Source organism: Bombus pyrosoma, linkage group LG7 (genome assembly GCF_014825855.1).
Source record: "Bombus pyrosoma isolate SC7728 linkage group LG7, ASM1482585v1, whole genome shotgun sequence".
NCBI lineage: Eukaryota > Metazoa > Arthropoda > Insecta > Hymenoptera > Apidae > Bombus > Bombus pyrosoma.
In genome coordinates, this window is record NC_057776.1 from 2,755,835 (window position 1) to 2,771,694 (window position 15,860).

The 15,860-nt window shown below is 31.1% G+C and overlaps 1 protein-coding gene across 3 annotated transcripts in view; it reads left to right on the plus strand.

Moving 5' to 3' along the window:
• LOC122569859 (putative aminopeptidase-2) overlaps positions 1–15,860 on the plus strand; it is a 67,876-nt gene extending 52,016 nt beyond the window's left edge. For 2 of the 3 annotated variants that reach the window (XM_043731512.1, XM_043731513.1), the window contains exons 27-32: positions 1,072–1,331; positions 5,693–6,336; positions 7,992–8,159; positions 9,680–9,832; positions 9,917–9,995; positions 15,468–15,860. In XM_043731512.1, the coding sequence (XP_043587447.1) occupies positions 1,072–1,331; positions 5,693–6,336; positions 7,992–8,159; positions 9,680–9,832; positions 9,917–9,995; positions 15,468–15,713 (1,550 nt within the window). In that variant the 3' untranslated portion in view covers positions 15,714–15,860. Of the gene's footprint in view, positions 1–671; positions 826–1,071; positions 1,332–5,692; positions 6,337–7,991; positions 8,160–9,679; positions 9,833–9,916; positions 9,996–15,467 lie in introns of those variants that run through there. The other variant, XM_043731514.1, reaches the window with a different exon arrangement.

Sequence of the window (15,860 nt, forward strand, 5' to 3'; positions counted from 1 at the left end):
CAACGCAAGAATAGAAAGAAGACTAAAAAGGAAACACCCAGCTGATCTCATAAAGGATATAAACTAAAAAACGCGAAGATGGCACCCCGCTGGGGGTAACCATCCACATGCTATTCAATCATATGTTATAACATTTTACCTAATGTCCCACTGGACAAATTGTAAAATTAAAAATAAACAATATAATAAAAAAAAAAATAAAGAAAAAAATAATTTGTCGAACGCCTGCTGAATGTCCAGGAACACCGCAGAGCAATATTTTTTCTTCTCTAAATCTTGCCTGATTTTATGAGTTAGACGATGAATTTGCTCTATCGTAGAATGTTGCTTCTGAAAACCGAATTGATGATCTGGCATTGTTTTCAAATCTTATAAGAGTGGAATGAGTCGTACGTTAGCATCTTCTCGAATAGTTTGAACAAAGTGGGTAGCAGACTAATTGGGCGATAAGGGCTAGTTTCGTGTATTGGTTTTCCAGGTTTAGGGATAAGAGTAATTAATGATATTTTCCAAGACTTAGAATAGTATTCAAGACGAAGAATTGCATTAAAAATAGAGGTAATGAGAGCAATCCATTTTATGGGGAGCTCCTTGATAACTTTGTTATTTAGCTGATCATGTCCCGATGCTTTCCTGGAATTTAGATGACGGATTAATTCTATAACTTCCAGAGATGAGAAAGGTTCAATAGGAGGAGACATCTGGAAGGGAAAGTGCAAGTATTCCGTTATTTCGGCGGCGATAGTGGAGGAATACGGTTTGAAGACATTAGTTAGGTGACTTGCAAACAAGTTGGCTTTTTGTATAGGGCTACGCGCCGATCCACCTTGCGGACAGCAAATACGATACGACATTGATAACAATTCATTAATTTTGTTTTGTCCAGAAAATAAATATTTTATCGTTGAACTTCTGTAAATAAAAATGTATTCATTTCTTACTATAATACCTACCGAACATTGTCTGCAACCATTACTAATTATCTTTTATTACAATAAAATTCAATTTCATTTACTTCAATTGTGTTCCTAAGAATTAACATTTTACTATTAAAATTAAATATTTTTATAGCGGCCAGTGTCATACGAATGATACAAAAATCACTGAAACCAGAAACCTTCAAAGAAGCTATGTACCTGTATTTGGATCGACATAAATACCGTACTGCAACTCCAAACGATCTTTGGAAAGCTTTCGATGATGCGATGATGAAAACAAATGATTTACAATGCTGGTTGAATATGTCAAATTTCATGTCTGGTTGGACTAATACAAGAGGATATCCGGTTGTCTCTGCGAAGTCAGAAGAACATGCTATAATATTGTCTCAGGTATACATTAAGATCCAGTATAATGGAACTTCATAATATAAACTCCATTTGCATAACGAAATTTTAGTAATGCCTGATTAACTGAACTTTAGTGAAGCTCCTATATGTATATTATCTGAACTATCGCTGAGCGTCAATCCACTTCTATGAACGAAAATGTAAACAGTACGAGCACGCATTATGTGACACATTCCTATGCTTCGCAGTCGATACAAGTTAGGTAATTATTTATAGAAGAGTACTCCCTGTCAATTTCGATGACCCTGAAATATGTTGTTGGGAACATGATCCTAAACAGGGTGTTCGGCTACAGGCGTCAGGAAATTTAAGGCAACCGAAATAAGACGAAAATCAAGAATAAAAAGATTGTGCTTTTAGCTTTGTTTTTTAGTTACTGATAATGTTTTCAAAAGGAACACTTCAGATATTGTGGCTGTCCCTAACTAATATCAAGAAAATTATACAAGGAAATGAAAGCGTCAGTCACGTAGGAGACACAAGAAATCACGAAATTGACACATCACCAGTGATCTCGCGTCGTAGTTCGAACGTTTTACAAGTAAGGTAAAAAATTTGGACTTTAGATACGATAGTAAAATTTTATTGTGCGAATCCAACAGAGTAACGATTCAGAGTGTTATAACAAAAAGATGTTGAGTGCTGATTTTGGAGAGTTCTTACACTAAGGTTTAGTCTCTCTGGGGGGTTATCGTCGAGTGTCTATCAGATGCGGCTATTCTGTTACTATCTGGTTATTGTTTCGATGGCTGTGGCATGCAGGATGTTTTGCCTACCCTGTTACTGTTTTTGAGCGTGTGACATCAACGTAGAATATGGTAAATTTTTTTCTGTAGGAACTCTTCACTACTACCTTGTTACGTAACATGTTTTAGCCATTTTAAAAATTTGATGAGAAGGTAAAATAGTCGTAGAAGGATAGAATCATTTCGAGAGCCAAAGAGAAACGTTATGAAAATTGTATAAACACAAAATTAGAGTTAATTCTAGATTTAGTATAGGTTTAAGTTATTGTGCTGTACATTTTTTTAGACTTTTCCATTTTTAGGTCTTTAAACTTTTTTATAACCTTTATTTTTGTATTCTTTATTATCTTTTTAATCTTTTTTATTTAATTTCAACGCAAGTGATTTGAGCGTGTAGTGTGTGTAGTGTGTACAATGCGTGTTGTATATATCGTGTTTACTGTGTAATTTGTTGGCAAGAAAACAGAGGCTATATTGAACATTTACTGCAATATAAAATGCCTAGAATGCCATTTTCGTTACGACTTTTCTGTGAACAGTCTCGACACTCGCAATACGTGTGTGATTTTTCAATGACATCCGCGGACCGGATGATGTATGAATTCAAAAACAATCTTCTTCCCTACGATTTGTACGAGATATGTTACTGCTCATGTATCGTTCGATTTAAGGATATCTGCACACCCGACTGCTCAGGTTGACCTACTTTCATTCGCGTAAGGAGATTTGCTAGCGCACAGGGATATTTCGACTGATTTTTAATTGCCAATAACTAAAAGCCGGATACGCAATTTTTGCTTCTGCAATTTTTTTTTAGCTTCAAGAATCGGCCCTTAAATTTTTTACATCTGTAGTCGAACATCCTGTATGTTATAAGGATAGTTGTTTAGAATCATCCCCGTATCTCAAGGACATCAAAATCATCGGGGAGTATTCACCTGTAAATAATTATTGAAGTTTGCAACATTCTTATGTATTTAAGACCAAGTATTTCTTGGAATCTTCTTATATAAACATGAACTCCTATTGTAATAATGGCAAAGAGACATAGGCGGGCTCTTATTATATGAACGACCTGGTTATATAAATCAATTTGTCCCCCAGCAAGCTCATACAAACGGAGTTGTACTTTATCAGACAACTTTTCATAAATATCAAGGCATTTTCAAACCTTAAGTAAACTTTCGCCACTGGTACTTCTTATTCGTTAACATCTTTTTCTGCTCCTCTTCTTTTTCTACTCTCGCAATTATCATCTCCTCTTTTTCTATCGCTTTCGCCCGCTCCAATTTAGAAGCTGCCTTTAGATCCTTATCTGCAAATTTTCCTATTTCTTCTTTTATTTCTTTATTGTCTCTTTCATCTATATTTATTTCCTTTATTATGTTTTTTATTTCTATCACGCTCTCCATATCTTTTTTCTTTACTTGTTCTGCTCTATTAATTGCTTCCTCCTGCATTCTTTTTCCCATATTTTTTATTATCTTAGAGTCTACATCTTCCTTTTCTTCTTCTAATATTCTTAGCATTATTTCTACTACCTTTTCCAAGGAGCCAATTCTTCCACTTAATTGTCCTTTTCTCAGGTATCTTCTCTTTCTTTCAGTTACCTTTCTATTTCCTCTCTGCACTTTCTCTCCATTTTTCTCATCTTTCGTGATCTCTTTTTCTTTTGTTCCTTCATCCCTCTCACATTCCTTTCCTTTTGCTTCCACACTTTTTTCTTCTTGATCTTCTAATATTTCCTCTCCTCTCTCCCCTCATCCGTCTATCTTCGTTAAATATTCCTCAATTCCCCTCTTTTCTACCGTTATTTTCTGTCCTATTCTGACCAGATTTTTCTCTTTACTGTTCCCTGCTTATCGACCTCCTGTTCTCTTCTTACGGCCATCTGATCCCTTTTTACCAACCTTGTTCCTTCTTCCCTTCCTGCCATTTCTCTGTATCTTCACCTTTTTTTCACACCTAACCTTCCTCCTACACTTTTTCCTTTTCTGCTATTTCTATCTCTTATTTCCATCTCTTTAACTCTATTCTCACTTCCACGTCCTTTACTTTTAATCTATCTAATAATACCTTAAATACACTTCATATGCTCGCACTTGAATTGACGCTCAGTTCCCACTTTGAGGTAATAATAGTATCTGATATTGTAATTTCATTAATTGTTTATATAATACAATTAATCCTTGTCTTATCTACGTTTGTCGCATATTCCGATCAGTATAAAGTAAAGTTATTTAAGACATACTAACAATAAGTAACTTACCTTGTAATTGAACAAATTCAGTCATGAATAATTTTTGAACGATTTACATTTGAAAATAAACTATATATTATTAGTAGTACCGCTATATTTATAGGATCATTATCAGAAATATTAGAAATTAGGATTTCCAGTGATTTCTACTCTATATGATAAATTTATTGATAGATGGATTTATTTACAGTGGATTAAACAGGCAACAATGGTTATTTAACGCGAACTTAATGCAGTAACGTGATATAACTAAGACATCTAAATTGATAATTCACAACTCACAACTTTCTCTCGACTCAAAACTAGCTCTTCGCAACTAGACTCTCAATTAACGACTAACGATTAATCGTCTTTCTCCCTCAAGCATTCCTTTATCGTCTTCTCATATCCCCACCACGTACCTATTCCGTAACTGTCTGCAATCATGGTCACGTACGCCTTCTTCCGCGTAACTACTTGAAGGGCCGAGGATATATTGATGGGCCGCTTGGTCTATTGAAGTTTCCCGACCCTTTCGGCCTGTCAGCACTTACGCTTTTTCGCAACATTGTTTATATTTCGTCGGGTATTTCTTAGACAATCTTTCCACGATACTACATATCGTTATTAGTATAGTATTGTATTGTATATTGTTATTAGTATCGTGATAAGTAGCCAAGTTTTCTATGAGGTTATAACTTCTAGGTACTCATCAAAAAGTATGAAGTTTGTTCAAATACTGTTAATATTCTCAGTTGTAATTAACATAATACAGTAACACGTGCATATTACCTAATTTTTAAAAATTATTTTGTTGTTAATATCTCTTCGCTGACTCAAATGATCCTATCATACAGTTATTTGAATCATTTTTTTCATTTTTGATATTTTCTTGCTGAGCATAAAATATATGATATATAGACAGTTTGAGGTTAAATAGTTTCGCTGGAATATTTTCTTACAGATTTTATTAAAAAATTATGCCATAATCTGTTTCACTCTTGCACATGAAATTATTTCATTCCATACCTATTAGCTATTTAAAATCAATAAAATAATTATACTTATGATATTCTAATTAAATTACATTCTGTTAGAATTATAAAAATGTTTGCATACTTTTGAGCGATAGTGCCACTTATAGTAATTCACGATGTGATAAATATTTTTTGTTAAAAGTAATTGGCGTACTTTGCACAAAAATAAAAGACGCTGGAGTACCATTTTTGCTTTCCTGGAGAAAGACAAACGTGGACAAAGGTCGTTTTTGTTATGATCTTTTTCATATACTACATATGAATACCTGGGTAACTAGTAGATACCAAAGATCAAACACCTTTTGGAAATAATTTTTGCAGAAAAATTTCTTTACACCAGAAATTTTCGAGGAATTCTGGATACCCATTACGATGACAACCGCTTCTAAACTGAATTTTTCGGTTACTATGGCCGATACTTGGTTACAAGGATCTCCAATAACCATTCCATACAATTCTCAGGAAGAATGGTTTATTTTGAATATTCAGCAAAGTGGTTACTATCGAGTGAATTATGATACTAAATCATGGAATCGTTTGATCAATGCCTTAAAGAGCACTAATCATACACTGATACATGTGACCAATCGAGCTCAAATTATCGATGATCTCTTGAATCTGGCACGAGCTGATTGGATCACCTATGACCTCGCGTTGAATGGGACAACCTATCTGCTAAAAGAACAAGATTACATACCTTGGAAGGCATTTTTCACTGGAATGAATTTCCTTCTGCAACGATATCAAGGAAATCATGGAGAAGATATGCTGAAAGAGTACATTAGGCTATTGGCAGCTGACCAATTTGAAAGGCTCGACTTCGAAGACAATAATGACGAAGAATTCCACATGGATCAATTGAACAAAGATTTGATCCTATCCTGGATGTGCAAACTGAATCATACAAAGTGTGTGGATAAGTCTATCCACCTGTTCGCCAAGTGGCGCGAAAATGATACATATACGTAAGATTTATTCTTATTGACAGATTATTTTTATTTTTATCATACAGTGAGAGACAACAATATCCGTACAATCGAAATGTAGAAATAAAAGAAGAAATATTATTTTATTACTATATATATAATAAATAAATAAGTATATTTTTTATAATAAATGTAATAAATATAAATAAATAAATATATTTATTTATTTTTATAAATAATTATTATTAAATAATTATTTATGCTTATATTTTTAAAAATCTGATCGCGAGGTGATAAATTCTTTTTTTATCATTATATGAGAAAGTTACATTATCTATTATCTAACGTTTGAGAATCTTGAGGTTTCCATGGCTTGGATTGTTACCATTCATACCATTACAGTTAGCAGTAATACATTTGACATTGCTTTCTCGAACACTGTTTAAAGCTTCCGGAAAAAAGCCATGTCCAGAATTAAACGTATTCAGTGCTAAGAGTGACAGTGTGGATGATATCTGATATTTATTATTATGCGACGAAACTAATTATTAATTTGTAAAACATAATGTTTGCATTATAGATTTTTGTTTCTCTCCTTTATTTCTCTCCTTTTCGGCGAATACACAACTACCTGCAATCTAGTAGACATAGATAATGCCAAGTTCATAACGAAATCTTATATTTTCTCATTCTGTTTTTAAAATTTTGTTCTTTTTATTTCTACATCTTAAATATATGAATTAATAATGTTTTTATCTTTCAATGTATTCAATTAAGAGGCTAATACGATATCTGAATGACGACTGAATGTCGACATCTGAATGATATCATTATTCTAAAGACCACCTTAGTCGATAAATAATTAGACACTGTGTCCCACGATTCAACAGCCAAGCTTTATACATGTATAAATGTATACTGTATAAATGGATATAATCAAATAAAAGTATTTATATAAGCGTAGGCCATGTAATGCTTCATTGGAAAATTATAATAGAAATACAAAATAGGATCATGTATTGATCACACGCGCTCAAGTCAGAAGCCATACCTATACTTCTAATTAAAAAGACAATTTACCTTTAAGTTTTTATACAAATAATAAAATTCTAGAATGAATAATTCAATTGGATATTGTATTAGATTTAGTAAAATTTGATAAAAAAAATTTGCAACAAATAGATTTTAATATTTCAATAACATTAAAAAAATTAGATTTAAAAATATATATATATATTATAGGAAATTAAAGCAATGTATTAACAATGTATAATATTGAAGAGAAGCTTTACTAAATATAGACTCTACAATTATTTTTATTCTTATAAGAAATATTTTAAAAGTCGTAAAATTCTGCAGTTATTTCTGCTATTTTTTAATGTTTATTTCAATCTCTTTCTAGAGAATTTCTAGAAATCTCACAGAATACAGTACACTGTTTGATAGGTATTGTTTTATATATGCAATTATACAATACTTCGTGTTGATGAAATTCGTTTATCGACCTCTGGACGCGTTAAAATGATATAAAATATCATCACGATAAATCTAGATTGTGAAATAAGCTAGGTTATAGATTATAAAGTATACATTATAATATGCATACATTATAATATAAATTAATATATAGAAACTATTTAATTACATCGGTAGAAATATAGGGGAACCTATTTCATTCGGGATATAACTTTCAGAATTTCGCCAAATGCCAGGACAGCTGTTTATTGTGCAGCTATAAGAAGTGGATCTCTAGAAGAGTGGGAATTCCTATGGGATCAATATTTGAAGACAAACTTTGCTTCGGAGAAGAAAATCATATTGGAGGCACTAGGTTGCTCCATGGACAAGGAAGTACTGAACTCGTAAGTTTAAAGAATACTATATAAACAATTATTACACAAAAAAAAACTACATAAAGCTTAATTCAGCAAAGATCATAATACATATACATATAATTCAATGGGAAAGTAGCTACAAGCCTCTCATATCAAAATTATAAAATAATTTATCTGACGATTCTTAAACAAATCATAAGTTAACGAAAGGAGTGATATAACTTATGCTATCTGAATATATTAGAAAATGTGATAAGTTCATTCGCCTTTCGATATTATTCGCATTTGGAAGAATATTGTAAAAATGTTGTCTATGTTAGCGGCAGTATACAAACATATAACAACTAGTATGCATAAATATTGCTTATACAGCAACTCATAAAAGTTTAAATATTATGGAAAATTTTTATTAATGTATTATCCATATTATACGAATCATTCTGATATTTCATTACTACTGTAGACATGATTGCTATCATGATCGTATTGATGGAATTTGGAATGAATTTGAAATTGTATATAATATGTTAAATTTGTTATTATAGATATCGTTATATGTAACGTGATTATTAATATTTACTACCTACAAAAGGTTGAAATTTTTTTTTGTAGCTGACACCAGAATTGTAGTATATCTTGACGAAATTATATTCTAAATCGCACATCTTCAAATTTCCACACTTTATCATACTATCAAAGTGTTAAAATGGTATGAAATATTAGATATAACATACAATTTCAAAATGTTTTATATAACATACAAATATAAAATAAACAGCTAAATTCCAGTTGAGTTTTGAGGCTATTTGTTTACGTCATCATACACGTGAATGTTGATAGTGATACATGAGGTAAGGAACTATTAGTCTTTTTTATTTATGCTGTATTTATAAAATGATTAAATCAAGGCTGTTCATCTACGTCATCAAACACAAGGGTGTACCAGGGCTCAAATGAAAAGTCTAGACACAATTCTGAACTGATGCGGCAAGCCAGATTTCAGTATATGATCTGAGTGTATATGATTATACGAGTATATGATTTGAGTATAAAAGGTTTATAATTTTTGGTAGTATAGTAACAAAGTACTTGATCTAATTTTTATTATTCATCAAATTTATCATTTATTTAAGTCAATTTATGACTTACAATTTGTATTAAAAATATAAATATGTATGTAATTTACGAAAACACCTAGATTTGTGTTATATAGTAAGTTATTTAATAAACGCTTTTGTATGATTAAAAATTCATATTATATACACATTTTACAAAATTAATAATTAAAATTAATATAATTTGTTCATTCTTCGAATTAATAAGAGTAACCGTTGACATTAAGAACATTATATTATTATATATTATATATAACATTATATTATTATCTTAACATTAAGAATATTATACCTACTAATGATAATGATATTTAGATTGTTCTGCAATGCTATGAACTTTTTATTCACGTCGGCTATCAATAAGTAAAAGTTTTTAAAACATTAGAAATTTTTATTACAATTTTTTATTGAAATTTTTTTATTTTGCTGCAGGTATATTGAACATGCATTGACGTGTAACTATACCTCTAATATTCGAAAGCAAGATGTTAGCACCGTACTTGCTTCTGTCTACAATTCTGGAAAATTTGGAGTGGATGTGATGTTAGACTACCTAGTTAATAATTATGAAAATATATATAATTTGTAAGTTGATAAATAATTACACGAAACAATACGCATTTAATTAATGTAGAAAAAGAGAATAATATATATTTGTTTTATTTTCAGTTACGAGGACTGGGATGGTGTAGAAGAATTAATTTCTAAACTGGCATCTCATATCTCAGTGGAAGATCAAATTACAAAGGTATATTGATTAACGTTTATTATGAACAATACAGCAGACGTTTATGCATGTAAAAGTGCAAAAATTCCTAGAATCCACATGAAGCTATTCTTTGATTCCACAAATGTCGTCTTTTATTTTTACACTTCGAATTTCTAAGATATAATGCAATGGTGACTATTGGAACTTTAACAGTTAGAAAGATTGCAAATAATATTAACATTGAAATGATGAATATTAATGAATCATAAAGAACTCTTTATCATAACTTGATTTATCATAATGAATTGTGCACATCGAAGACATTAGATAAAAATGTAAGACATGTAGTATGATCGGAAATTATTATGTTATTCACTCTATTCTTCTAATTTATTGGTAGTACCGATAAATTTTCGTCCATTTCGATCACTACAAGATGCTACAGAATAGCGAATCTTAAAGTGATAACTGATATTTAGCATGAAAATAATTTCTTTTTAAAACAGGAATTAAAAAATTATAAGAAAGATAAAACATACTTTTAGAAAAATATACATAAACACTATATATACATGCAAACACATGGAATCACGTAATGTATAAAATTCGCAGGGTATAATACTCGTTCATTTAGTGGATCAAACAAATTTCCTAGTAGATTAAGCAAATCTCCGCATAGGTTATTTCTTTAATTGTGTTCATAAAAATATAATTTTGTAAAAATATAGAAAATTATACTGTAATTGTCTTAAATTTTTAACATAATTCATTACGTTTATTTTGAATCAAGTTGGAATGTTACTGGTTTACTAGAAGATTAACACAACTAAAAGTAAAGTTTGCAAAAGCTCACGTTGAAACAGAAAATTGAAATAGAAAATTGTTAATAACTCGGTCATTTAGCGATACACAAATTGTTTTCTTTTAAAATTTACATAATAATTGCATTTTTATTAATTTTGGTTAATGTTTGGGTTTTATGTGCCTGAAATAAAATAATGTTTATATATAGATTGTTAAGGTATGGAGAGAATTTGAAGAGGTATTACAAAGAACTTTATTCGAATATTTACACAACTTTGCTCGCCACGCGGGTTACCCGCCGGAGGCCTAAGGCATGAGATTTCACACTACACATCGCTATTTTTCTGAACGGAGACCTAGGCTATCTTGCGGCGCTCGCATGCATACTAGGGAGGGGATACATGCTTACAAGGATGTGTTTTCGCTCTACGTTTCCTCGCTCTCGCACGTAAATGTACTATATATTCAACACGCCTCCTTCCATTTATATTGTACACTTCTGTTAAGACGTGTTTCTCTATTTTACATTCATCAACAATCTGAATTTTTCGAACTTATCTTTGCATAGCGCTTTTTTAAAAATATCCGCAATATTTCTATCTGTGTTTATTTTAAGTATAGTTATCACGTTTTCCTTTATACACTCGTGAACACAGTTTTTTTTTTATTTAATTTGTACTTTACAATTTGTCCAGCTGGACATTAGGTAAATTTTTCGAGCTTAATTGCTAAATAACATGTGGATGGCTGCCCTCAACGGGATACCATCTTTGAGTTTGACTATTTTATTTCTTTAGTGAGGTCAGTTTTTTTTATATTTGGTAGACTATTTACAATCAATTCTCTTTGAGAATTATAAGTGAATTATTTTGGCATGGTACTATAACTTGGGTTATAAGTTTATGGTATGTTTGATTCTAGTTGAATCTAATGCATCAATCTAAAGGGTATATTGTCTTTTTAACCTGCGGATCTGGTCCGTCCTGTCAAGTAATTGGGTAGCTAATGGGTTTCGGTGGTTGTTAACTCTTATACTATATCTGTTTCTGAACCTGTATATTTCTTCTTTAACTCTGAGTATCTTAAGGCTGCAATGTATTATGTTGTTGGTAACATACCAAGGTGCATCTATTAAGGATCTTAGAGTTTTTGATTGGAATCGTTAGAAAATTCCTATGTTGGAATTACTCGCTGTTCCCCATAGTTGGATCCTATAAGTCCAAACAGGTTTTAATATGGCTTTATAATAGCATTATTTTACTCTGCATGTTTAAGTTGGAGCGTCTGCCAATGAACCAGTAGAATTTTTTTAGTTTTGTTTTCAGTTCTTTAGATTTATCTACGATGTGCCATTTCCATGTCATTCTTCTGTCTAGAATCATGCCCAGATATCTGACTGTATCTTTGTTTGGAATTGGAATATTATTTATGGTCATCTGTGGGCAGTATTGTTGTCGCAGAGTGAAAGTTATATGACTGGATTTATTTTCATTTATTTTGAAGCGCCATTTGTGGGACCACTTTTCCATAGAGTCGAGACCTCGCTGGAGAGTTGAGGAGGCAATTTTCTGGTCTGAGTGAGATGCTAATAAAGCTGTATCACCAGTAAATGTCGCTGTGGTTATCTCTGTTAAGGTTGATAAATCGGCAGTACAGATGGTGAACAGCAGAGGTCCGATGACACTGCCTTGGGGTATGCCAGCTTCTATTGGGAATGTTGCGGTTATAGCGTCTAGGTATTCAATCATGAACAGCCTATTGGTTAGATATGATTTTAAGGTGGCGTAGTAGGTGTGTGGTAGGATTTTCTTTAGTTTGAACAAAAGTCCTTCATGCAATATTTGTCTTCATTTGTCGAACGCCTGCTGAATGTCCAGGAATACCGCAGAGCAATATTTTTTCTTCTCTAAATCTTGCCTGATTTTATGGGTTAGACGATGAATTTGCTCTATTGTAGAATGTTGCTTCTGAAAACCGAATTGATGATCTGGCATTGTTTTCAAATCTTATAAGAGTGCAAGGAGTTGTTTCGTTAGCATTTTCTCGAATAGTTTGGACAAACTGGGTAGAAGACTGATTCACTATACTTATCAAGCCTCACCTTTTCCAGTCTATTTTTGCACACAATTTGTAGTGCTGTAATTCCTTAAATAAAATTAAATAGTGTAAAGATTCCTTCAAATACATCTCATCGACCTTTTCATTATTTCATATGCTGTTTGTTCTTCACTAACAAATTCTAATTGCTTATTTGAGATTGCACTGTAAATTATATTTATTGCCTTCAGATTATTTTTATCCCGGTCTGCATTGTCTTTACCCTATTAGTCTTTACCCTAGTTATGACAGTATCACATCCTTTAAAACTCAGAAACATCGTAATTCTTTTCTTCCACATTCTGTAGTCCTCTCTATTAAACACCGGTATCGTGATGTCCTTTCTCTCCATTTTAATTTCTTGTTTATTCTCGAACGTTCCTACGTGTTTGGAATCTTCCTATTCTCTTCGAACGTTTCTTCACTTCGTAAAATTGGCTCATAATTAAATCACCCGAAGAAATCAGCAAACGAACAGAACCATTTCACACTGCACATAGCTCTTTTTTCTCAACAGAGGACTAGGCTATCATGCGACACTTATACACATACTAGGGACACATACAATACAAATTTACTATATATTCGACATAGATATATATTAATATTATTTATTATAGGAAAAAGAGCTAATACAATTTCTGAATTATAACATTCTTCTTGTTAAGTGGCAATAATTTATTAGATAGAATAAAGACACTTTTATCGTAAAAAAGTTCACTTTTAAAATTAATTTTTTCTGATATTTCAAAGTTAACGATTTTTTAGACTTGTCGCTATTTATTACATATAGAATACAAATTAGAAGCCATAAAATTGAAAAAAAACTTACATAATAATTTAAAAATACAACATAAATACAAGTTTCACAGAAATAGATTTTTGTCAATCTGTAAATTATTTGTTAACATACAGTTAATTGAAACTCATAGTGGTCTAACTTATTTTTTATAAGGCGGTGATATACATTTATTACTATAAAAACATTACATTGACTCAAAGTATTTAACATTGAAAGAACACATACTGAAGGTATTCGAATAAATAACACAGAAAATTGTTATGGTTACATGTATTATGTGCATCATATGAAACTTTTCTAAATTTTATAAGTACTGTACATTGTGAAACGCGAAGATGATAATTATACTGGTAGAATATAGACCTAATAAAAAAGAACCGTACATAGAGATTACAACACATTTATTGCAAATATACATTTAATAAAAAATTAGTATAAGAAAATAAGAATTGTCTTTTCTGTTTTATGGAAAGAATTATTGGACTTTATTAAATAATTTTCCTGTATGTACGTATGCAAATGTTTTCTTCTATTACTATTAATACTTACTATTATACTAATACTTGATATTATTGCTTATTAATATAATGAATAATTGATTGTTTAAATATCTTGATGGTCTTTGCAAGGCTTATTATTATTAAATATGTTGTAACCACTATACAAGGCATTCGGCTACAGGTGTAGAAAAATTTAAAGGGTGATTCTAGAAGTTAAAATAAAATGAAAATTAAGAATAAAAAAATTGTGTTTTCGGCTTTGTTTTTTAGCTATTAACAATTAAAAATTAGTCGAAATATCTTTGTTCGCAAGCAAACGTCCTTACACAAACAACAGTAGGTTAGCCTACGCAGGAGAATGCACAAGGATTCTCAAATCTAAAGATACATGGCCAACAGCTTACCTCGAAGAAGTCGTAGAGAAGAAGATTATGATGTTTGAAGAGATAAAGTAACCTACTCATTAAAAGCCGTAACAGTATATGGAAAAGCGCCTCATGGAAGTTTCGAATATAAACCCTTATTCTTTACTTTTCCTCCAGTATAAATCCTAATTCTTTGCTTCTATAAATAATTAATAAATAATAGTATACAGAAACGATGATCATACAAATTTCATACATGCAGCGCGATTGTCCGGTCCGCTGGTGTCTACAGAAAAATCACATACGCATTAAGTATTCTTGAGGTGCCACTAAATGTGGCCGAACGCTGTCATGAATGAACCACACACATTTGTATAACTTGAACAGGGTAAGCTACTGCCCATGTATCGTTCGATTTGAGGATCCCTGTGCATCCCGATGCTTAGGCTCATCTCCTTTTGTTTGTGATTTTTAATTGCCAATAATTAAAATACAAAGCCAAGAACGCAATTCTTAATTTTCATCTTATCTTAGCTTTAAGAATCACCCTTTAAATTTTTTTACACTCATAGCCGAATAGCCTGTATATATTTTCAGATTCATTATTTTACCATTATAATCATGATAGTGCTGCCTCTCATTAGAGTGTTAATGAAATTTCGAAATGTTTCGTACAATACACGTAATATATTTATAAAAAATTTGTACATATAGGTATAAAATTAAAGGAATAATGCTTGTAAGGATTGAAATACGCGACTAAATGCAAATTTTCAAAATCTTGGCTTACAACATTATAATTTTCAACTCACGACATAATAATAAAATTGGATCAAAGAAGAAACAGTATATATTAATGTCTTTATTTATTCATTTTTATTTGATTTGCCAACAAAATTTCAACGATATATGAATATAATTATTGTTTTAACAAATATTGCAGCTGAACGAGTTAAGTATCAAAGTGGGCAACATCACAAACATAGTAGTAAGCATCAAAGCTGCGAATACATCTGCTTCGAGCAACCTACAATGGTATCGAAATCATTATAGTGTGATTAATGATTGGTTGCGCGAAATGATTCATGTTATGCAAGATAAAAATCCAGCTCCTACAGTTGTTGCGAATAACTTAAGTATAATTTCTATGACAGTATTTTCGTTAATCGCTTACATAATAAGTCAATAGATATTACATACATACGTGTATATTAATAAAGGTATATATCATACATTCTTCGAATGCACATTAATATATAAGCATATTAAACAATTTGTAAATTATGTAAAAGTTAAAGAATTAGTATTAACGGTACTATTTTAAAATAAAGTTATG